This window comes from Phyllopteryx taeniolatus, chromosome 9, assembly GCF_024500385.1.
Source record: "Phyllopteryx taeniolatus isolate TA_2022b chromosome 9, UOR_Ptae_1.2, whole genome shotgun sequence".
NCBI lineage: Eukaryota > Metazoa > Chordata > Actinopteri > Syngnathiformes > Syngnathidae > Phyllopteryx > Phyllopteryx taeniolatus.
The window spans coordinates 16,604,972-16,630,022 of record NC_084510.1 but is presented as its reverse complement, the minus strand read 5'-3'; the positions used below and the strand labels follow the sequence as shown (position 1 = coordinate 16,630,022).

The 25,051-nt window shown below is 41.2% G+C and overlaps 1 protein-coding gene across 3 annotated transcripts; it reads right to left on the bottom strand.

The window, feature by feature from the left end:
- Nucleotides 1-3,572: 3,572 nt before the first annotated feature.
- cdk4 (cyclin dependent kinase 4) lies at nucleotides 3,573-21,802 on the bottom strand. Of its 3 annotated transcripts, XM_061785088.1 has the most exons (9): nucleotides 13,678-13,727; nucleotides 13,160-13,390; nucleotides 12,935-13,070; nucleotides 8,555-8,722; nucleotides 6,891-7,000; nucleotides 6,196-6,246; nucleotides 5,973-6,108; nucleotides 4,025-4,157; nucleotides 3,573-3,797 (listed from the first exon to the last, which is right to left on the bottom strand). In XM_061785088.1, exons 1-8 carry the CDS (start codon nucleotides 13,710-13,712, stop codon nucleotides 4,056-4,058), a joined length of 969 nt encoding a protein of 322 aa, XP_061641072.1. In that variant the 5' UTR covers nucleotides 13,713-13,727; the 3' UTR covers nucleotides 3,573-3,797; nucleotides 4,025-4,055. The 3 variants fall into 3 exon arrangements, with proteins under 3 accessions (XP_061641072.1, XP_061641073.1, XP_061641071.1); XM_061785089.1 differs by lacking the exon at nucleotides 13,678-13,727 and adding an exon at nucleotides 21,538-21,802 and having other exon boundaries at nucleotides 3,573-4,157; XM_061785087.1 differs by having other exon boundaries at nucleotides 3,573-4,157.
- Between the last annotated feature and the right edge of the window lie 3,249 nt (nucleotides 21,803-25,051).

The following is a 25,051-nucleotide window of genomic DNA, read 5'->3' as shown; positions in this document are numbered from 1 at the left end:
AACTCAAAACGTATCACACTTGTGGGTAATGATGTGGAGAGACCAATATAAGCCGGTTCAGTGAGCACCGGTTGTTGGTTTCACTATTGATAGAGACAATCAGAGAGACAGAGGCAGAGTAAGAGTAAGGTGGTCGAGGAGTAAGAGGAGAGAGAGAGGAGGCACAGCACAAACAACATTTATGTATGAAATACAGCTTATAAACATTTAAAACAATGAGAGAGAAAAAAAACTAAAAATACAATTAAAACAGCATACAGTGCAAGAAATATCATTTAAAAGTGGAAATGCTCTAAAAAGCATGGGAAAAAAGAAGCGTTTTTAACCTGGACTTAAAAAATTGCACACTTGGGGCTGACGTCACTTCTGTTGGCAACTTATTCCATTTGTGTGCAGCATAATAGCTAAATGCTGCTTCACCATGATTGCTTTGGACTTTGTGCTCCACTATTTGACCTGAGTCTGTCGATCTCAGAGCCCTACTGGGTTTATATTCCACTAGCATTTCATTCATGTATAAAACCGTTTAGTGATTTATAGACCAGTAGCAGAACTTTAAAATCTATTCTAAAGCTGACTGGAAGCCAGTGTAAAGACTTTAGAATTGATATGAGTGATATGCTCTGACCTCTTTGTTCTGGTCAGAACCCAAGCTGCAGCTATTTAATGCTCTTTTTAGGGAGTCCAGTCAGAAGACCATTCCAATAGTCAAGTCTACTTGAGATAAAAGCATGGATGAGCTTCTCCTGGTCTGCTTGTCCGATGCAAGCCTTAACTTTGGATATGTTCTTCAGAAGGTATAAGGCAGTTTTAGAAATTGATTTGATATGACTATTGAAAGTCAGGTCGGAATCTATCAGAACACCAAGGTTTCGGACTTGGTCTTGGTTTTTAAAGAGAGTGACTCCAGGTATTTACTAACAGCAATTCCCTTTTCTTTATTGGCAAAAACAATTATCTCAGTTTTGTTGTGGTTTAATTGAAGAAAATGGTGGCTCATCCAGATATTTATCTGTTTCAGACAGTGACACAACACCTCATTAGAACTGCCGTCATCTGGAGACACTGCTAGATATAACTGTGTGTCATCTGCATAGATATGATAGTCAAGATTAAAGTTCTGATGAATTTGACCCAAGGGTAGCATCTACAGGCTGAACAGGAGGGGTCCAAGAACTGACCCTTGAGGGACCCCATATGTCATTTCCATTCGATGAGATTGAACACTTGCAATGGTTACAAAATAACTCCTTTCCTCCAGGTAGGACCTGAACCATTTAAGGACTGTTCCATTTAGTCCTACCCACGTTTCCAACCTGTTCACCAGTGAGGTCCAACAGGACCAGAATTGACACCTTTCCCGAGTCAGTATTCAACCTTATATTAGTTAGCACGTTGATAAGAGCAGATTCTGTACTGTGATGAGTTTAGGAACCCTGATTTCAATTTGTCAAAAAGTCAATTTAAGTACAAGAAATTGCTGAGTTGATTAAAAATAACTTTCTCAACAATCTTGGCTATGAAGGGGAGATTTGAGTTGTGTCTATAGCTTGCTAACATGGAAGCGTCCAGCGCTCTATTTTTTTTTTTTTTAGCAGAGGCTTAATGACAGCTACTTTAAGAGCTTTAGGAAATTCGCCTGACTGAAGTGAGCAATTGATTATTTGCTGCAAATCAGCTAGCACAGACTTCGCAATAGCTTTGAAAAAGTCAGATGGTATTGAGTCAAGACAGCTCGTTGATGGTTTCAGCTGCTGAACCTTTTTCTCTGCAGTTTTTTGGTCAATTGTATCTAATTCTGACATGTAATAGTGTTTTTCCCCATTTGGTTTCAGATGTAGTATCATTTTCTCATTTTGCTGATTTGTGCTAATATTTAACCTGATGGATTGTATTTTTCCACTGAAATAAGCAAATTCATTGCATTTATCTGCTGTTAGGAGTTCTGGAGCTATTTGATTAAGGGGGGTGGGGGGGTGGGGGGTTTGTGAGCTTATCAACCACAGCAAACAGAGTGCGAGTATTGTTGAAGTTCTTACTGATGATTTCAGAAAAGTGTTGCTGTGTAGCCCTGACTAACGCTTGGTTAAAATTACAAAGACTTTGTCATAGTCAATTTGGAGTTTAGTTTTTCTCCACTTATGTTCTGCTTTCCTACACTTTGATTTAGAGGTTTTTACCATCATTGTGCTCCTCCACGGTGTTTTAGGTCGCCTCAAGATTGTCTTAGTATTAATAGGAGTGGCAGGATTCATGACATTTGAGATTTTACAGATGAAATTATCCAAAAGTTTATCAACATTAACAGTTTGTGGCACAGCAATGGTCGCCATAAACTTAGTGGCGGTGCTCTCATTTATGTACCTTTTCTTAATTTTTGGAAGAATCTGTAATTCAAAGAATACACAAAAATGATCAGAAATAGCCATATCCTTAATGTCAATTGATAGAATTTCAACATTCTTAGAGATGACCAGGTCTAAGATGTGACCTTGAGTGTGGGTTGGACTCTTAATATGTTGAGAGAGGTCAAATGTGTCTAGTATAGCAGAGAGTTCTTGAGATTTTTTTCCCATGTTATTGTCAACAGGAATGTTAGTCTCCCGTTATGACAAAAGAGTTGTAATCAGTACAGTTACAGGTTAGAGTTTGGAATGCAACAAAAATTTTCTGGGGGAAAAAGTTGGCTCGAAAGATTTGGCAGGTTGAACTTCTGTTGCGTGTGATGGCAGCAAATACTTGGACATCATGTGAGAGTTCTAATGCTAAAATATAATTATATTATCCATGAATTTTCAAATGTACTATTTGCACAAACTGAAAGAAAATTGTAAAAAACATTATTTCTTAAGATAACTGAAAAACTAGGCGGCACGGTGGACGACTGGTTAGAGCGTCAGCTCCACAGTTGTGAGGAGCCGGGTTCAATCCCCGGTCCCGCCTGTGTGGAGTTTGCATGTTCTACCCGTGCCTGTGTGGGTTTTCACCGGGCACTCCGGTTTCCTCCCACATCCCAAAAACATGCATTAATTGGAGACTCTAAACTGCCCGTAGGTGTGAATGCGAGTGCGAATGGTTGTTTGTTTGTTTGTGGCCTGCGATTGGCTGGCAACCACTTCAGGGTGTACCCCGCCTCCTGCCCAATGACAGCTGGGATAGGCTCCAGCACGCCCGCGACCCTAGTGAGGAGAAGCGGCTCAGAAAATGGATGGATGGATGGAGGTGGTCCAACAGATTTGATAAGCACTGTACATTGACATTTGACACAAATGTAAGCTAAAACACTGGGTAGCAAACGTTTATCATGTGACAGTTTGACCCTGGAATAGATCATTTCTATTATAATTGTTTTGAAATTAGAACAAACTGGGGGTAAACCAGCCTACCCCGAACGTCTTGTTTTTGACTTTGGAAGTTCCTTCCTATGTATTTGGAAGTTCATCACAAACTCACAATCATGTGTGAAACTGTTGGCGGGTACCTTATTTGGGTCGATTTGTGAAGGTTCGCCTGGGATTATGTTTAGTGCAGGCATGACTTTTGACACAAAATGAACCTTTCAGTCATTGAGCTGTTTTGTGATTAAAGGTGTTTTTATTCCTTTGTGGTTGCAGTGCAGGTTGATTTCAGAGGGTCTTCCACACAAAAAACAACAACATTGGAATTCAGTCGTCCAGTAATGCCAAACATTTTTCCAAAACAACTGAAGGTGATTGATGTCATGGTGTGCATTTTCAATTGACTAAAGACTTGCTCACAACCAAGATGTCGATTCTGTCTCTTTGTGGAGGCTGTAACTAAATGCCGAGGGACAGACAGAGCACAAACAATTAAGTCATGATATGTTCACATCAATAAGTGTGACATTTACATTTTGGAAAAATCATGGCAGTGATCCATAAGTTCGCTCCTCTTCAACGTGATTCCTTTTTTTTTTTCAGTTGTTTTCGATACTGTAGTAATACAAAAGATCCCAGGGTGCAGGAGGGACTCCTTGAGTGTGAAATCTTGTGGCCAAAGTTACCTCTCTTGTTACTATGTTTTATTGCAGCAGCTCAGCTCTTTGTCTCAGTCAATATCTCCTCATTGCGGAAATACGGATGATCTAGTGCATTCAGGGCAGATATTCGATCAGAGGGATCAAAGGTTAACATTTCCTGAAAGAAAGAAAGAAAGAAAGAAAGAAGAGTGGGATATTAGAAAAGTCAAATTGAAAAGTGATGCTTGTTTATTAACGGTCTTGCTGAGAATGGCATGAGGTGAGCCTAAAACAAGCCGACCATCGGCTCTAAATCCAATGATTTAGAATCCGCTTTGCAAACATTGACAACTGCCATTTTACAGGATGTTTTGTTCACATCCTGGACGAGGCCAGTTGCCAGGCAACCAGAAGATATTGTGACAACTTCTTGTTTCAAAGAATCAGGGTCAAGTTCTCTGATCACGGTCGTTCGCAACAGAACAACACAGATTTTGTATAAATTTCACTACCTAACATACACCCATACATATACTACATCATATAAGTTTTCAATGGGAAAAAAATATCGCTTTATCAGCGTTGTAGAGCTGTGATAAATTATAAGTTACCACTGAATAATGTCCATCTAGCTATAGCAGTCTTTTGAAGCCATGCACCCCTTTCAATAACCTAAAAGATTCCACACACCCTCAAAGAGAAGCCTAATTAAAATTAGACTTCACCGAAGAAACGTCCATATGTATTATTTTTATTTCAAGAAGAAAATCATACTTGGGGTGGGGGAAAAAATGTGAATGTGTACTTGTTATAGCAGAGTGGCATTAAATTTGTAATGCCATGCACAAGGGCAAACTTACCATTTGGCAAACATAGCAGTTGCCTGGGGCCCTGAGATTTGTAGGGGCCCCCGAACGTCTCATAAGAACTGAATAATAAAGTGTTCTTCAATTTAAACCAACTATTATTGTTTTCATCTTAATACACGTGCTTAAAAACACATTAAAATCCTCACTTTTTGTAATTTTAGTTAAAACTGGCCATATTACCTGACAGTAGTACATCTTGTACCGCTAATATGATTTTTAAGAAACCGCCAACGAGCAAGGAAAAAGCAACCAATCAGATACAAAAGACGTGACTAATGAGGTGTTAATCATTCTCATCCACTTGCGGGCACGCCCTTGCGCAGTTAGGTTGTTTGCTACTTGTTCAGTTGGGCAACAAAAGTTAAAAAGAAGAAATTGGACAGATCCCAAGACAAATAAGGCTGACCATAGGAGCTGCCTTTCAGAGGTGGCGGGGCCACAGGCAGCTGAGAGCATTCAGAACCGACGCGGCATAGCAACATTTTCTACTTGACACATAAGTTGATCTTCTTGATTTTTAATTGATTGTACATTTCAAAAAATCAAACTTCAAACCGATAACATTAAAGGCTCTATTTTTGTAGACAGCGCATCTGCGGCGGGGTGCAAATCCTGGCGGATTCTCACTGCGCATGTTTGCCAATTTTGCAGACTGGTCTGCACCATAAAATTCAGGCCTTTTAGAATTTCAAGCCCCTGACCTACAGAAATTGATATAAATAATGGTCACCTTAAAAAGTGGCCAATATGGGCTAATATAATTGGCACATCAGCAAAATTTGTATTGGTTCGGCGATATAAATTTGGTTTAGCTTCATGAGTGTAAAAACATAAGAAACAGGCCACAATATGATCTCAATTTTACTCTCTGTAAAGGCAGAACTTTGCATGCAAATATTTTTGTGAATCATTATATTGTACATGTGGTCATAATGTTGACCGTCACATTTCAATGGCCTTTTGTTGAATTAAAAAGATAACAGTTGTATGCAACATGGTGCAATCCTGGCATTTTTTCCTCGACCAGCAGGAAGACTTTCCTCGACCAGCAGGAAGTCTCAGGTTACATTTCTGTTATCATCCTTATCGGCTGTCACTTCACTTCCAACTCACTGACATCTTACCAGCAGCAGTTGCGCCCCCTGCTCGTTTATCTCTGGAACAAAGTCAGTTATTGGGCGAGCCGAGAAAGGGGGGAAGTGTTTTCTTGAAAGTGTAACACCAATTGGCCACTCCTCCTCTTGTGGCAGACCAATCACTCTACAATGACACATTCAATTTCAGAGAAATAGGAATCATCAGCCAGTACATCTCACACTGAGGTAACTGCATTAATGCGTGACTCACTCAAAGATTTTCCCAAGTTGGTCCACTTCGGATTCTCCACAGAACAAGGGTCTAACAGAAATAACAGTTGTGCAGTTTTAGGATGAGAACGTTAGTTGCTTGCTGGGCTTTCAGATTGTGATAGTAGCATCCAAAAATAAAGTCATAATTTGACAGTTGGAACAAGAGAAGTTATGTGACGCCGCAAATGTGCTGAAAGTCCAACTGGGAGACACTTGCTCACTAGATCACCCTATTAGGTACTGCTGCAATTCAGTAAGATTCAATACAAGAGCTACTGTATATCTGAAGTCAGCCTTTTTCAGTTGACTTTCGATTGGCACTGTCAGAGAAAATCTGCTATACGGTGAAGAACTGTACTGCATAAAACATGCAGTGCATCTCACTGTGTCAATAAGAACAATGCTTTTATAAAACACATTTTATTATACAGCTGTTGAATTGGATCTCATTAGATTGTATGTGTACCAAATAAGATGGCATAGTGAGTGATTGTCTCTTAATAGATAACTGCGCTAAATAAAGTCTACCTAATTCTATGACTGGTGAATGTATACAATTTCAAACAAACTTTGCTTTCTGCTTCCTACATAAGCATCAAATATCAAATTTGATTGTCCCCAACACAGGGACTTGCATTATATTGTTGTCAGAACCAGTGTCTTTTAATCCGATTAGCATTTCTGCTGACTCACTTGCGTTTGAACATTTCCGCAAAGATGCATCCGGAGCTCCAGATGTCCACAGGTGTGGCGTAGCTCGACTGCAGCAAAACCTCAGGAGGCCGATACCAGAGTGTCACCACCTTAGAGATGCATGCAGCAAAAAGTAGCAAAAATCAACACTTATTTGTTCAAATTAAAGCTTCCACAGCTTGAAAATGTTCAGATTTTCAAAAGCTTGATGACATAGGTCCCATGCCATCATTTCTTTAAATTTTTCATAATGGCTGATGTCCTTTGTAATTTCATTTTAATTTGATTCGTAAAATGCCCAGGATGTCCTTTTTCAAGCTTTTCTAGTTGGTCTCTTACGCCCGGCAATTGAGATTGCAGGATTTCTCATTAATATTCAATATGGATGAATATACGGACACTGTTTCTGTGAAGGTGTGTGTGTACCAACAAAGTCGTTTCGCACGTTCAATAACAACAAACCGTGGTTCACTGCCAAACTTAGGCAACTTCGCCAGGCTTAAGAGGATGCATATCGAAGTGGGGATAAGACCCTGTCTCATCGCGCTAGAAACCAGCGGACTAAAAAAATTAACATTGCAAAGAGAAATTATGCAGTAAAGTTAGAAAAACAGTATACCGGTAACAACGCTAAATCAGTCTGGCATGCATTACAATAACTAATCAATTACAAGCGCCCTCAAATTCTCTAGGACACTTTTTTTAATATATATATATATATATTATTAAATAGCAATTTAATTCATTTTAGAGTGGTATAATTATTATAATGACAATGCAGTAGCTTGAATTGTTCTAAAAAATATAATAATAAAAATGAAACTTTCCTTTGCTTTTGCTATAATGATTATTTTGCATGCACTTCAGCTGCATTTCTTTTATAAGTATGCGCTACAAATTCCTGGCCAGAGCAGAACTACGACTCAACTAAAAACAAAGATGCAATGTACTGTACGTGCTTCGCATTAATGCTGTACCACAGTGGTAACTTTCCGTTTAGGGCTGTCACTATCGAATCTTTTTAGAATTGAATGTCCTAATAGATATTTTGTCGAGTAGTAAAAAAACAAACAAAAAAAGCCATCCCCCCCACCCCCCTCATTTGTGAGGGCTTGACTTCCATCCTTAAACTGCATAGGGTGGTACTGAGTCAGGTATAAACTCTGTACAGAATTTGAGAACAAAATCAGCCTTTGCTAAACGGATAACATTTGCGATTAGCATTAGCGATTACAATTTTTGTTAAAAATAAAAAAAAGCTAACTACTACTCAGCTCACTCATACATCATGTTATATGTACATTACACATCTAATAGTGTCTTAAAAATCACTTACAGATACTCCTCTGTGGCTTTTAGCTATGTTTTTCACTGGCCCAATACTGTTTCCGTGCGGTAAACATGGACAGTGCCCAAATGGTTCCGGGCGGCGCAAATATTCTCTTATTAATATTTCTTATTGCCTTGTGGTAGAAACTTTTTTCTTCGACAAATTTTTGTGGTTGACTTATTCGAATTAGCCGTTTTATTTTCACAGCCCTAATTAAGTGTGTAATGTGTTTAAAGTAAAATGACTCCATTGCTGGATTTTGTAAACATGTACACTGTAAATATACAACTAATGTGTAACCATGATAAATATATAAACGTCTGCTGGTTCTTACCACAGGAGTCAGGGCCATGTGGCAGCTGTACATGCGTGCCAGTCCGAAGTCAGCGAGCTTCACCTGACCCTGGCTGGTTACCAAAATATTCTCTGGTTTCAGGTCTCTGTGCATCACACGGTTTGAGTGCAGGAATGCCAGACCACACAGCAGCTGTTTCATCAAGTCCTGGAGAAAACCAAGCAGGTACATTTGATCGGAAACTACAAACTTACAGGACTATCTGCAGAAACTAATGATATCCAAAACAACTGTGCTGACTTTTGATGCAATAATGCTCACGGAGGTATTATTTGTACAATATGATTATTAGTATTTGAGAATACAGGGACATGTACATACTCCCAGTTCGACACCCACGGACTCAGCTATTCACAGATTTTTTCCCCAAAGCACTTTATATCCTGCAACGCTATTAGAAACTGGGGATGCACCGCTACCACTTTTTTCAGACCGAGTACGAGAGTACAAGTACTTACATTGACTACATACTGACTACTGATAATTGATTATGCAATTATGTCTTGTGATTAAGATTAAAAATGTGTTTCATTCTAATCAAATATTGCTCAAAAACAAACTTTCAATGAACATGGCCTAGGGTCACTAAAATATATAGCACTATTTATACACACAATCACATATTGTTCAAAACACAAACTTGGCATAAAGTTCACTTAAATACAACACTTGTTATGCACTCAGAATGATGCTATTCCACTTGTGTGGGTGGTATATGTGCTGCTTCTGTTGTGTGTGCCTTGGCCTCCAAGAGGGCATTGCGGTGCATGTATGCAGATAACACGTAGATTTGATGAAAACAAAAGAATGTCGCAGTAAAGCTGCAGTAATATAGTTCGTCTTTCGCAGAGTAGAACTAATGCCCATGAGTATTGCAATATCTTCTTTCCCCATATGTTTCTGCGCCATTTGTGTTCCAATACTTGTGATTTAAAGGCTTATTCTGCAACATTGATGCTATTCGTTAACCTGTGGATACCATTTCACAACATGTGTTGGCATTAAGCTAGCGACCGTTTGCAAGACCAAGGTATGTGTTGACTTCAACATAGAACGTGTAATTCACTTTATTTTTTGTTAGTTTTTCTGGAAGCTTCAACTGGAAGTGTCAATTAACAGCTTGAAGCAAGTGCACCTTGACTATCACCCTTGCACTGCGACAATTAAAATCCAAAGGTCGTCAAATCGAACACCTCCACAAGAAAACCAGACTCAGTATACACAAGGACCATCTTAACCACTACAAAGACAAAGTCTATTTCAAGCCAAATCGACCCACTACACAGCCCTAATCCATAAAAACAAAGGCAACACCAAGGCACCATTTTCCCAGATTGAGGATATTTCACTCCCACCGTACTCCATTCCCTCCCACTTATACTCATCTGCTTTCTGCAATTCCCTTATGTCATTCTTTGATGCAAAACTCAAGATTCACCAGCACCTTCCTCCTGACTTACTGACTGCTTCTCTGAACTCAAACACTGGTTCTCATCCAACTTTATACAATTCAACAGTGATAAAACCGAAATCCTGCTCATAGTTACCAAATCCATGCTAGCCAAAATTGACTTTTTTTCCATTACGCTTGGTAATTCCTCTGTTTCCCCCTCCCCTCAGGTTAAGAGTCTGGGTGTCATCCTCAACAGCACACTGTCCTTCCTAGCACTTAAAAAAACATTACCCAGTCTGCATACTTTCACTTACGAAACATCAATTGCCTCAGTCCATTCCCCACCCACCACACTGCTGTTGTCCTTGTTCAAAGCCTCGTCACTTCTCGCCTGGATTATTGCAACTCTTTCCTGTTTGGTCTCCCCCACAAGTCACAACAAAAACAGATTCTCCAGAACTCTACCGCCCGCATTATCACAAGGACTCCCTCGACTCACCACATCACTCCAGCCCTGCAACAACTCTACTGGCTCCCTGTCCAATATAAAAAAAACTTCAAGGCCATCAATAACTTCGGCCCACCATATCATGCTGACTTCCCTCCCGCTCTCTCAGATCTTCGTCCTCCATCACCTCACCGTCCCTTCTGCCCGTCTGTCCCCCATTGGGGACAGCCTTCAGCAGCTCTGCCCTCTGTATTTGGAACTGACTACCACCTGACCTCTGAAACAGACTCATTAATCCTCTTAAAATTACACCTACTCCGGACTAGCTTCTCACTTTAACATTTCCCATATCGTTTGCCATTTGAACAGATGTTTTATGTTTTGCTGTTTTTAATTGTATTGTTTGATTTACTTTAACTAAATTTATGTTTGTACAGTGATCTTAAGTGGCTTAAAATGCACCTATAAATAGAATTAATTATTATTATTATTATAATCATCTTTGAAGAACTGTTCGCTATCTGCCAAACTACACACCACATGCTGAGGGAGGACAAAATAGTATAGTATATGACAAGATGGTACTGGGTGTTGTAGTATTGGATCGTTTTTAAGAGTATAAGTACGCCAGGGTCCGAAATTAACACTCGCTGGGCGACTAAATTATTTGTTTGGCACTACTTGCCATGTGGCGAGTGAATGTTTTTACTCACGTACACAAACATACATGCGCCAATCATAGTGCAGTGGCACGTGTATTGGGGCCAGAAATATTGGAGCAGGGCTTGCTCTAACGTGACGGGCATGTGCATGACAACAGCCAATCAGATACCTCCTCTTCCTTCCACACTTCCGTTTGCATCTAAGTAGCAGGAGTAAAAAGAAACCACACCTCCTCGGCTGGCTTGCCGACTCAGTCGTTCTGAGTCAGTCCATCATCACTAAACAACTGATCTACAAACTGGACCAGCTGGGGCTCAACACTTCGATGTGCAACTGGCTGCTGGACTTTCTGAGAGGGAGACCGCAGGCAGTACGGCTCGGCAGCAACACATCCAGCACCATCCCTCTGAACACGGGGGCCCCTCATGGTTGTGTGTTTAGCCCCCTCCTCTTCGCCCTGCTGACCTATGACTACACACCGACATACAGCTCCAACCTCTTCATCAAGTTTGCAGACGACAACTGTGGTGGGTCTCATCAGCAACGGGGACGAGACAGACTACTGGAGTGAGGTGAGCCGCCTGGCCGGGTGGTGCACGGACAAAAATCTCTCCCTGAACGTGGAAAAAAACAAGGAGATTGTTGTGGAATACAGGAGAGCGCACTCCCAGCATGCTCACCTGAACATCAACGGTGCTGCGGTGGAGCGGCTGCGCAGCACCAAGGACCTGGGAATGCACATCACCGAGGACCTCTCCTGGACCAGCAACACCTCATCACTGGCCAAGAAAGCTCACCACCATCTCTACTACTATTCTAGCTGAGAAGAGCCAAAGCCCCGACCCCCACCAGGTGCTTTTTCTACAGAGGAACCATAGAGAACATCCTGACAAGCTGCATCACTGTGTGGTACAGAGCCTGCATCGCATAGTGAGGGCAGCTGAGAAGATCATAGGAACATCCCTGCGGGACATTTACAGCACCCGTCTCACCCGCAAAGCCCTCCGCAGAGCGGGGGATGCCACCCATCCGTCACACAGCTTCTTCAGTCTGCTGCCATTAGGCAGGAGAATGTGGAGTCTGCGGGCCAGGACTAGTCAACTCAAAGACAGTTTTATTCATCAGGCTGTCAGGAATCTGAACTCTCTACCCGCTCTTCTCCCCCTACCTCTTCTGTCCTCTGCCCATCTGAACTCTGAATTCTGATGCCCCGCAAACATGTAGATGGACACGCACGCAATCACACCAGACTCGGGGTCGCACCAGCCACTTCAGCAGCATTGGGGTTTTGTCATCTGATTTATAAATGTCTTATTTGCCTTGGTTCTCTGACCTTGACTATGTTGCACACGTCACCTGACCTTTGATATTTGCACATTCAATTAATACTTTTTGTACTGTATATACTATAGTTTATTTAGCTTTTATATTGATGTTATTATTTGTACTGTCTTTTGTAGCACCGCGGGCCCTTGAGTACCGTAATTTCAATCCTCTCTATGTGTTACGCATATTGAAGAATTGACAATAAAAGTAACTTGTACCTTGTAACTTTGAACAGTTTTTTTTCCCTTAATAAATGCAACCACCATTTAAAAACAATATTTTAAGTTCACTTGGGTTATATTTCTTTGATATTTACATTTGTTTGATGATCTTAAAGAGGAGAAACTATGCAAAAAAATAAGAATTTGAGAAGGGAGCCAATACTTTTTCACAGCACTGTATCAACATCTGGTATTGGAGCTTATTGTGTGATGGGATACTGCACCTGATCTCGTGCCAGTGTGTTTAAATCTAACAAATGGTTATGTTTAAAACTGTTGAACATTATAATTTGAGAGAAGGTGCTCACTTTGATGCGTTCGGGCGCCAATCCTGGAGCTGGGGCTTTCTCCAAGTACGTCTTGAGGTCTTGCTCCACGTGTTCAAAGACTAAAGTGACTTTAGTCTCCTGGTCTGACCGCTGGGTGGCACATACGTCCATGAGCCTGGTATGGTCAAGAGAACAATGATGATATTTGAGGGTATGTTCGCAAGAACCCGCACACAACAGGCTGAGTGCGCACCACTGTCTTACCTGACCACGTTGGGATGGTCAAACTGCTCTAGTCGCTTTAACAAAGCCACCTCTCTGACCGTGGAGATGGGGAGGCCATTATGGTCTGTCTGGACCCGCACGCTTTTTAGAGCCACAAATTGACCACTCTCCGTGTCACGGGCCTTATAAACGGTCCCGTAAGCACCGCCGCCTATTTCTGCCACTCGCTCATACTGGAAGCTGGTGCCATGGGCCATGACCGGTTTCACACTGAGAGACAGAAATATAGATCACATTACATTATCTTACAATAACCATGCGAGAACAACCAGAGAGCACAAAGCTGAGGCTTAAACAATTGTCCATTTTTAGATTTGGCATTCTAAATCTGGATAAAGCTTTACCTTGTTTTGGTCATTTGTGATCATATTTAAATACAGTCCAACAAAATACAGCTGGATTTCTTATTCCTATTTCGGTATTCGCAAATTCACATTTTTGCTGATTTTTTTTTGGGGGGGGGGAACCAATGCTCTGTTATTTTCTGACAAACTCACCTATTCGCTGTTTTTGTGCTCAAGACACAATGCATTGCTTTGGTGTCATCTTGGTGCCAAGAAACTTTGTTTAAGTGAGTTAAGGAACTTCATTAAGACAAAAGTAGTGTTTTTGACATCATCTTGTGGCATCTTTAGCCAATTATAAACCTTTTTTGGGGCGGCGGCGCTGTCAATTACTCAAAGATTCACAGGGGATATGGACCGAGTCACTGATGCCTGTAATTCATTCCAGGTAAATAACATTTCTGTGTTATCAACAAGTGCAAATTAATTGCATGTGCTCTTGTGCAAATGGGACAGACGGCAGGTATAAAGGAGAGAAAATTGGTAAGGTAACCCATCCATTTTGCAGGTGCAGGTTGCAGGTGAACTGGAGCCTATCAGGGCTGAGGGAACGTGTACAGTTTGGAATGGTTGCCAGCCAATTGCAAACTTGTAAGGAACTAGTAAGATAGTAGTAATCGGTAAGTAGTCAGACTAGGAAGACAACTACTGGTCGGGAATTAGGTGGTGGCTACAGACCATTTCCATCTCCTTCATCCTTTCTGACTTGTAAAGGGATGACACCCATTCTCAGACAATTCTGGTCCAGTGGGCCCTGGGTTCATCTCATGGATGACGAAGGTATTAAAGCTATTGACTGGTCCTCCCCCTTCCGAGAATTTAATCTAATGGACCTCTAGGACATCATGTGTCGTTGACCGCCACCATGCATTACATTTTCATTTTCATTTTGTGTATGATTCTGAATGCAGTCCTCAATGATTTGCGTTTCCATTTTCCATCTTTGGCGCTTGTCCTCATTTGGGTTGAAGGTGAACTGTAGCCTAATAAGGCTGATTTTGGGCAAGAGGCAGGGCACACGCTAGACTTCAATAGCAGGGCATGTACAGATAAACAACCATTCACATGGACAATTTAGAGTCTTCAATTACAGGTAACCCCGTGCATGTTTTTGGTGTCTAATTTTAATCTGAATTTAACTTATTTTGCCTAACAAAAACCATCGTTTTATTTAATGACATCATTTATATGTGGAATTTCACTAAATAATTTTGGAACATCCTTGGAAGAATATCCACTATTAACAGGTGAGCCTATGACAATACGTTTCCATTACCCGATAGCAGGACTAAAAAAGCAAAGGTTTTGTGGCGTAACGACCCGTGTCTGTGTACAAAAGAGTTCCTGACCTCCCATGATAACTCAGTAGACGTTTATTACGAAATGCCAAATGTTAAGGCTTTTCTGCCTTACTTCTCATCACTTTTTAATAGTGAAAATTGACTTTTCTGTAGATCAATTATTACCTGAGTGGCCTAATCCTTTTGGATAAACTAATGCTGTAGTCACACACACATTGCATAACTAATGTGTGTGTGACTTTGATGGTGGCTCCAAGCCCTGCTGGGACCACAGCTTGTTCAAGGGGGAGAAATGGGGTGCAGCTTGGATTGTTTCTGCAGGGGACAGTGATTGAAGTGCAGCGGCAAATTAACAGAACCACTTGAAAAGCCAAACACTTTGGGCAATGAATCGACTGCCTTTGGTAGTGTGTCCCTCTCATTACCTTGTCTTCCAAAATATTAACACTCTTAAATGGCTGCCCAGCTTGTTGTTTGTTAAACAAATGCTGTTAGGATGGCGGAATGTAACTTCACTTTTGTGAGGTTGCTTCATAAGAGGAAAAGTTGATTAAATGCACAACACTGCTGTATGAGACATTAAATGAAATTTTACTATGCAGTAATGTGCTTTTCTTTCATCTTTTTTTAGCTGAATGTAGATATCAGTTTTACTATAATATACTTTTGCTAAATGCATTGACAATAAGCATTTTTTGCTACATGCTGCACTCTGTGGTGAATCTATTTTTACTTGCTGTGTGTATGATCTGAACACATTGTTTGGTTTTGAACACACTATGACTGGTTCCGAAGTGATAGTTTGAGTTTTGTGAATGCGGTTAGAAGTTTTGGGGGGAGGTTTCAAGAAATGTGTTTTAGCAACTGTGACACAAGGTGAGTATGATGTAGGACCCAAGTGCAGCACACCGGAATAGTTTGAAAGAACTTTAAAAAGTACTTAATCTTAACTTTAACTGTGACAGATGACTTCTAAGCTACAAAGGATACAGAGCAGTCAACTTCACAGTCGGGAGGGTGAAGCTTTGAAGATTGGGAACTTGTTTGGGTCATGTAATGCTCCGTATCCACAGATTACAGGTTAGGAATGCTCAAACTTCATTGTTTTCTTAATTTCTAATTCACAGAGAACAGGCAGGAAAAACACACTTTGTGGACATTGTAGCAGAAGCCCCAACCGCCATGGGCCCCGGGAAACAGCACAACTTGAGGTTGCAAGTTGAAGGCTGGGCAAACTTGATCTGGCAGAACTCCCGGTCGTGGAAGAAAAGCAGAGTGGATTCACGGATAGCATTGTTGTGTCTTGCATGAATGACTGTCAGATACTCTGACACTGATTGGATCGTCAACAAGGTCTTAAATAGGGGGGTGTAGCTAGGCCCATCACGATAAATACTATAGTATATTGTCCTACCGTTCGATAAATAATATGGACACGATAGCTTTTTCTGGACTTGATAAATTGTCATTTACATGCATGTTTGTTTACATACATCACTCACTCTCCTGTCAGTCAACGTGCTCAACCGCTGTGGGAGGCGGGACCACACACACCCATACACACCTACACACACACACAGAGGGGTGTGGACAACTTTGAAGCAGGTGAAGCAGCGAAAAAGAGAATTATCATACTCGAACGTTTTCCAACGACTGTAGTTGTACAATTATACAAAGTTCCTAACACAGCAGGGGTGTGGGAACATTTTGGATTCAGGCCAGATGAACAACGAGCCGGTATGTTGCATTTGTATGAAGAAAGTTGCAACAAAAACTGGCAACACAACAAACCTCTAAGTCCATTTAAAACACAAACATCCCACCCATGTAGGCCTGTCACGATAATTACTATAGCGACTTATCGTTCGAATACAAAAATGGACACGATAGTTTTTCCAGATTCGTTATACGGTCATTGTTATTGTGAGATAGTGTGTGGATCACACAGTGAGCAGAGGTAGTTGTACGGCTGTGTCATTAGCCGCTAGTGGGCTCATGGAACGCTGGACTGAACCACTCTTGCTGGAGTTGACTCCGTCCAATACTCCGTCCAATACTCAACAGATTCACACAACAGAGACACTTAAGGGAAAGTTAACTGTTTGCTGTGTTCGTGAGCTAACAAGCTAGTCTGTGAGCTAACGAGCTAGTGAGTTAAGGAGCTAAATAGCCCGCTCCGCCGCGGCGAAGTCGCTAACTCTCCGAGTTGTTGTGTGTGTTAGTCCCCAATTAAAACAAACACTGGAACGTTAACTGTTTGGTAAGCATAACCCCAGTGGCACACGTTATTCAGCCACGAGGTGACTACAGTGAACGTCAAAGTATATTTGATTGACAGGTGAAGGGCTCGTCTTCAGCGGACCAACCACACGGTAGCCGGGGTATATTTGGAGACTTTTTTTTCATTCAGACTAAAATCATTCTGATTGAAGATCTCTGGTCAACTGTTTACATGTGATGTGATCTATTTCCAATTGGGTGTATACATGATGTGCACTCCATTTAATGGGGACAGCCGTGTGACGTGCACTTTGACATGAAAGTCACGTCAGTTATCTAGATGGAGGTCCGCCGTCTATTCAGCACAGTAGTTGGGAGTTGTTTTTCTTTTTCTTCTTTTTTTAAAAACACTTGATAAAAATAACATACAGTAAGTTGTTAAAAACAAGATCTCCGTCGCATAGGAGCTCTGTCTGGAGCCACCATATTTACATCATGCATAAACAATGACATCACTGCGCATTTACATCGAGACGAAGCATGCTCAGACAGAGCTTTTCCCCCGATTAATCTGAATGACATCTTCATGACAAAAATGTACTTGTGATCAGTTTGCCAAAAGAAATATTCCACCCGTGAAACCGAATTAAATTCGATTCAAATTCAGCCTGTTTATTCCGATTGAGGTGTTTATACGGAGCATTTTCATGCGGGTTTGGGCTTCTAAAGCGATTATACAGGAATTGGAAAAGAAGGCTCCATGTAAAACAGGCTAGTCTTGCAGCTCTTTATTCTTTATTTCAGACCCAGGGGGATCCATATCACAGAGTAAAGAAAACCAATTAATTACAAAAACAAGATTATAATTATAATAATAACAACAACAATAACAATAATGGAAACAATAATGATTTAACAACAAAAAATAAAATATAATAATAATAAAAAAATAATAAGGGCAGGCCTTATTTTTTTATGATTTCAGAGGCATTAAAAAAAACATTATTCATTCAGGATTGTTGTGGTCATCTTAGAAGACGTTTTGCCTCTCATCCACTGGGATAGGCTCCAGCAAGCCCGCGAACCTAGTGAGGATAAGCGGTACAGAAAATGGATGGATGGATATATAATTATTATATCAGTGGCAAAGTGTCAAACATCAACGATACTATTGTTTCTCATGATATTTTCTGGGAAAATATATCGTCCTAAAAAATGTTTTTTCATGACAGGCTTACATGTAACTGACTGTGGCTGGCAAACTGTGACTGGCTGGCTTTGGCTGTCATGGCGGAAATGGCAGACTGACAGACACATTGTGAAAAACTGATATACGGTATTTAAGTAAATTGTTGTGAAAATGTGGAAGTGATGTTTCATGCTGAACACAGCTGAGTCATTGTCTTAAGCTAACCGTGCTGTCATTTATTATTAACTATGACATTTCCTTATTAAACTAAACTAAACTGGCTATCTACTGCAGTGTTTCCCAACCTTTACTGAGCCCAAGCCCCCATTTTATAAAAGAAAAATCTGATGGCACACCCATCCATCCATCCATTTTCTTTACCGCTTATCCTCACTAGGGTCGAGGGCTGCTGGAGCCTATCTCAGCTATTTTTAGGCGGGAGGCGGGCTACACCCTGAACCTGTCGCCAGCCAATGACAGGGCAAATAGAAACAAAGAACCATTCACACTCACATTCACACTTACGGGCAATTTAGAGTCTTCAATCAACCTACCATGCATGTTTTTGGTATGTGGGAGGAAACCGGAGTGCCCGGGGAAAACCCACGCTGGCAGAGGGAGAACATGCAAACTCCACACAAGCGGGGCCGGGATTTGAACCCCGGTCCTTAGAACTGTGAGGCTGATGTGCTAACCACTTGTTCACCGTGGTGACTGACGGCACACCACCAAATAAAAATGTCACAAACAGTGTGAATACTGAAATAATGACCGTCTCAATTTACTCATAAATTTACTTGACTGTGAAATTTGGGCCTGTTTAATTGAACACAGCTGATACACAGTACTTGTATGAATGGCAACAGGTGGATGGGTACCCAGGTTTATCATACCTTCTGCCATCTAATGGAAGGGAATGTCATTGTTATGACAGTCACTATACGTACCTGGCATATATAGCTGAAGAATGATATGTGTGTAATCAATCAATAATTTTTGGACAAGTTAATCGAAACTGAATAATTTCCAGCGGCACCCCTGGTGATCTCTCACAGCACACTTGTGTGCCACGGCACCCTTGTTGGGAATCACTGCCAAATGCTAAGAAAATACTCAAATTAACAAGAGAAGAGACCTTACATACCACTTTTGTTGTGTGCCTCTTCAATCAATATTGCTCTGCTAGTTGCAGCCAAGTAGTGCACTCTTTTTTTGCCTCAATCACTTCGTAGCGTGATTAACCAACAATTAGTGGCACGAAGCAGGCCCAAAAAATGGCATGTAAATTCGACACACACCAGAGAAGCGCACTGTGAGTGGAGTAAACCTGAAGCATGGGCGTTCCCTCTCATATCCACGATCCGAAGAAATGGACAGCACCCGAGTTAAATATGAGTGTCACAGTAAAGGTTTCTTATTTAATAAATATGTAAAAATGAAAACAATTCCATTTTTTTCTGTCAATATAGTGTGCTGTGTGTCCATTAATGAGGAAAAAATTTACTTAAATGATTTTAGCAAACGGCTGCAATAAAACAGAGTGAAAAATTTAAGGGGGCCTGAATACTTTCCGTACCCACTGTATATCATGTTAATTGGGAGGAAAATAAATAAATCTGTGCCAGCGGACATTTTTTTTTCACCTGCGAGTAGCATTTCGGCTTCATTGCTGCTGGCGGCTTCGAGCTTGTCTGAAAGCGTCCCTCAACAACAACGGCCATCTTAACTCGCTTTTCTATTGATGGGTCGGCTCTAAATATCCATTCAGTCATGAGCAGTGAAGTAAGGCTACAGTCAAATCTTGCTAACTTTTTGAAAACTGCAAACTCCACCTTTAATGAGAAGGAAGGCTGCTTCAGATTCAACTACATGACAAATACACGTTATTCATACTAGGGCTGGCAATAACAATTATTTTTTTCATAGATTTAATTGATTTTTAAATTTGTTTCCCCCCATAAATTGATTATGATTCAGTTACTGGTTTGGCCTGTAACATGTCAGGAAATATACCCCGCCTCCCGCCCGAAGATAGCTGGGTTTGCCTCCAGCAAGCCCGCGACCCAAGTGTGGATAAGCGGATGGATGGATGTCAGGAAATATGGAAAAATGTTGATATTTGTTTTCAAAAGTCTTATTTTGATTAAACACAAAGATAACCAGTCTGCTTTCATGGAGGGCTACAGAAATCCGAGAATATTTACCGTCAAGAGGCTGACATAGAAATGTGGACATTTTGAAGTTAAACAAGGGCTCAAAACGATTATCAAAATAGTAGTCGACTAATTGATAATCGAAATGTTGTCTAGTAATCGATTAATTGTTACACCTTTAACAAACATGGGGAGAACAACAACTCCACTGAGATTTAAACCCAGAACTGATCACTTTGTATCTTTGTAACATTTCATTGTTCAATGACACAAGCAGCTGGACACAACACGTCTCCTAACACTGAGGTCATTCACCTGAACACTGACCTCCCCCATTTGTCCCTTCAAACATAGTTGTCAAACTCAAGGCCCGGGGCCCAGATGCGGCCCGCCATATCATTTTATGTGGCCCGCGAAAGCAAATCATGCTCATCAACTTCTGTGATTTTTTTTCTCAAATCTGTACCCAAATTGGCATAATAATAAACAATAATATTGAGATATTGCATTTTTCTGTTACCAAACCCTTCTTCTACAGTAATCTAAACAATACTTGAACAAACTATTATCCTTGTCTTCTGATTTCAAAACTAGTTATCCCTCAATGTTGTGTAAGGGTAATAACATGATTTGGTGGTGAAACATTTCACTGTTCTAAGAGCCCCATGAGGGAAATCATAACTACAATGCGGCCCGAGACAAAAGAGTTTGACACCCTTGCCATAAAAGATAGCCCCTGTTGACTGTGGGACTGTTCTAATCCACATTCAGGGGTATTTCTCGGCAACATTATGTTAGTTATTTAACCCATGAGGACACAAGAGGCCGGTGGGCGGAGGCAGAGAGAGAGAGAACCAGGCCAGGACGGACGGGAAGCGCAACACGTGGTGCTGCTTCGTCTTTTGTTAACTCCTAAGTGAACACGAAAGTGACAAAACAAAGGAGCACCGCCACACCTCCACGTTCTCTGAGGTGGCGCACCCCAAAAGCAAAAGTGACCTGTAAAAAAAAAAACAAATAAATAAAAAAGCTACGTGCGACACATTAGGTAAAACTGTCGCCCCCACGGATGGAGAGTTGGGGGGGAGGAAAAAAAAAAAAGAAAATATAATATATTAATCATACACATCGATGCTTCACAGTATCTTACCTTCGTGTGTGTCCCCCAGAAGCGGGTCCGCTTCCTTTGGAGCTTTACGAGGCGGACATGCTTGTCGATGTGGTGCCACGTCGAGGTTCACCCCGACACACAAGTGGTCAGGGGCGGCCACAAACTTCTGCAGCTTGCCCGCGGATCTCGATCGAGAAAAGACAATCACTCGATACGAGTTCGACCTCCACCGACCCTTTCCTCTCAGCCTGCACTCTTTCGGGGGGTTGTTGCTTCCTGTTGCTTCAAGAAAGTCCTTTCGGGGGCGGCGCTACATATATACAGTTCTCATTGGCATGCACCGCGACTACAATGTGGAAAATAATACTGTGTATAATGTTCCCGTTCACTCATCCAACTCTTTTGTCAAAATTTTAATCTTATGTAATGATGTTTCTGACCCCGTGAGGAAAACTGGTACTTATGCATTAACAAAAACATAGCGAGTACTTATTTATAAACGGAGTACATAGACCCAGGGGTACTTGTGTGTTAAATATAGACTACCGATTGTGTATTAAATCAGACTAGTACTTCAGACTACTGACTAGGCCTACTCGTGTTTTACTAGGCGGACTTGTCTATTAATGTAAAACAGTAGCCATACTGAGTAGCCAGGGTTGGGAGGGTGAAGTTAAAAATGCATTCCGATAGTTACTAGTTACATGTTTTCAAAACAAATGTAGTCAGTAACGTAACCCAAGTACGACAATATTAAAGTAATAACTTGATTACATTCAATTACTTTTGGATTATTCCAATATATATGACAAAAGAAATTCAATATCAATAAAATGTATATGGATATATATGTCCTGTCTTGTTCTGTATATCTTTAATATGCATGTTTTTGGAATGAAACAAATCCAATTCAAATCCAAAACCTCAGAAGTGTGAGACAAACGTGCAAACCTCTAGTTCACTGTGCTGCCTAGTTTCATAAAGGGGTTTAAAACCTATCCACGACTCACTGTGTGTATTGTACCAAGTGAAATGGAAAAAAAAGACTAATTAAACTTATGTAGGCAACCTGTGCAGGTAGAGGTAGCAACCCCTCCCTTCGCTGACAAGCACACACGCGGCCACACACACACAACTGTAATGGAACATTTTTTTGTTGTTGTTGTTTTTGGTAATCTTTATGTAATCCCCTTACATGTATTCCGTTACTCCCCAAGCCTGTGAGTAGCCTACTTGAGACTACTGAGTATACGTACTCGTGTTTACAAGAGTAAACCTACAAATTGTGTCTTAATCGAGTATTCCTACAGACTACCCAGTTCAATGGATATAGTGAGGTGAAGTAGTGTACACTTCTGAGCAGAAAGAGCACTAATTTACCTATATTAGGTGCCAACCACTGAATGCAGATGAAGCAAAGTGGCGTTGCAAGCGGTCAGTTGTGGAGAAAATAAAAGTTGTGGAGACATTTGTAAATTTTATTTAAATTCTATGAGACAGAAATACCTTGTCAATCTAAGATTAGGGACAACTAACCAGAGTTAGTTTAATTTGATCTGTCTTTCTGTATGTTGTGATGTACTACTTTTATAAGAATATGTCTCGAAATCCATCCATCCATCCATTTTCTTTACCGCTTATCCTCAGAAGGGTCGGGGGCGTGCTGGAGTCTATCCCAGCTATCTTCGGGCGGAAGGCAGGGTACACCCTGAACCGGTCGCCAGCCAATCGCAGGACACATAGAAACAAACAACCATTCGCATATGGGCAATTTAGAGTATTCAATCAACCTACCACACATGTTTTTGGGATGTGTGAGGAAACCGGAGTGCCCGGAGAAAACTTACCCAGGCACGGGGAGAACATGCAAACTCCACACAGGCGGGGCCGGGGATTGAACCCCGGTCCTCAGAACTGTGAGGCAGACTCTCTAACCAGTCGTCCACCGTGCCGCGGTCGGCAGCCAATCGCAGATTATTATAATCATTATTATATTTTTAAATCGCGCAGCTATGGGGTGGTGGGGTGATCACACGAACGATGTGAGTGGGGATACATACATGAGGTCCCAGGATATATTTAAGTGGCCTGTGGTTATCCATCCATCCACCTTCTGAGCCACTTCTCCTCACAAGGGTCGCGGGCGTGCTGGAGCCTTGGTTATCACTAGCTCATACTTTATTTGATCACGTTCCTGTTGCCACATCGGCCAAAAGCAGTGACAATACTCCAGTCACACACAGATTGTTGTGTCCTGTTCTACATATATAGAGACGTCACCATGCGAGACTATTGCCCCGCTTTTAAAGGGAATGACAGAACCCACTTCAATTGGACAGGATTGAAGTCTTCTGTGAACACGCCCAGACTAAGGCAGACGTATCTCACTTTTAAATGCGCTGGGGGTATGCCAGTCCACAAAATTACCAGAAACTAGGTCTAGCTTGCCTTCTCTCATAGTTATGCCAAGCGCTTCGTTGGATTTGCACTTGTCAGGAAAATTGTCTTTTTACTCACCGCAGCTTTTAAACAGCTTTGCAGTGACGAGTCAAACAGGGCCATACAGACCTCCAGGAATACTGAAGGTTTTCTGACTGTAGCTGCCCAGTACATTAGAATGGGAGATGAAAACCTGATTTGCAGATGTCCCCCTATTTGTTTTTAGCATTTGTTAAAGATACCTTGCTCTGCCATGTAAATGAAAAGCATGCTCAGACTGTCACAGTGATCAGTCAAATGTCTGACTGGCTCATTCTTTCAATTTTAACCAAATTACACAAGATGTAACAGTCATTGATTTTTCTAACAGTCAACATATACCGAATGGAAAACCGTGACCACAAATCAGAGATACTGTACGAACCGAAACGTGGATTTTGTGAACTGTTCCACCCCTAATCCCTATGTGTTTGAGCCATGAAAGTTAACCGCTTAAAGCCTGCAGTGGCTTTAATATATCCCACGGGTCATCAAAGGGCTCTTCCATACCGCAAAGGCGTTAACACATGCTCATGAGCTAGCAAGGTTTTGTTTTTGTTTTTTTTTGCGCTTTTTGCACTTTAAATTGTTGTCATTCTGAAAGGTAAAATTCCTTTTCAGCTTTCTAGTAAAAACTTCGACTGCCATGACTAAAAGACCATTTCCAGCTCAAGGACAGCAGCCCCAGGACTGCTTTTGGTTTTCTGGTGGTGTTTTCGCACAAAATAAATATTTGGATATATGGCCAAAAAGTTCAACCTTCGAAATCAGACCAGAGTAAATTTTCCCACATACTTTTGGGAGACACCAAATAGGCTTTTGCAAAACAATTTTGCAGGCTTTGATGTTTTTCTTTTTAAGAAAGAGTTGCTACTTTACCCTACTGGCAAGTTGGCCAAAAATTCCTACAGCTCCTTTGTTGCTCTTGGCCTCTTTGCAGCTTTCTTTGCAGCCTCCCTGACCACTTTTTGTTGTCTTTATCAATTTCGGAAGAACATACAGTTCTTAATATTGCCCCTGTTGTGCAACATTTTCTCTTACACTGTGTCCATACTATCATTTAATGACTTGAAAA

What these genes read in the sequence shown, in the direction of transcription:
- cdk4 (XM_061785087.1), bottom strand. Translation starts at nt 13,712, where the DNA reads ATGCATTGTGTCTTGAGCACAAAAACAGCGAATAG. An exon ending in GACCATCCCAACGTGGTCAG is followed by an intron (nt 13,071 to 13,159) that starts GTAAGACAGTGG and finishes TGACCATACCAG; the next exon opens with GCTCATGGACGTATGTGCCA. An exon ending in CAACTTGGGAAAATCTTTGA is followed by an intron (nt 6,109 to 6,195) that starts GTGAGTCACGCA and finishes GTGTCATTGTAG; the next exon opens with AGTGATTGGTCTGCCACAAG.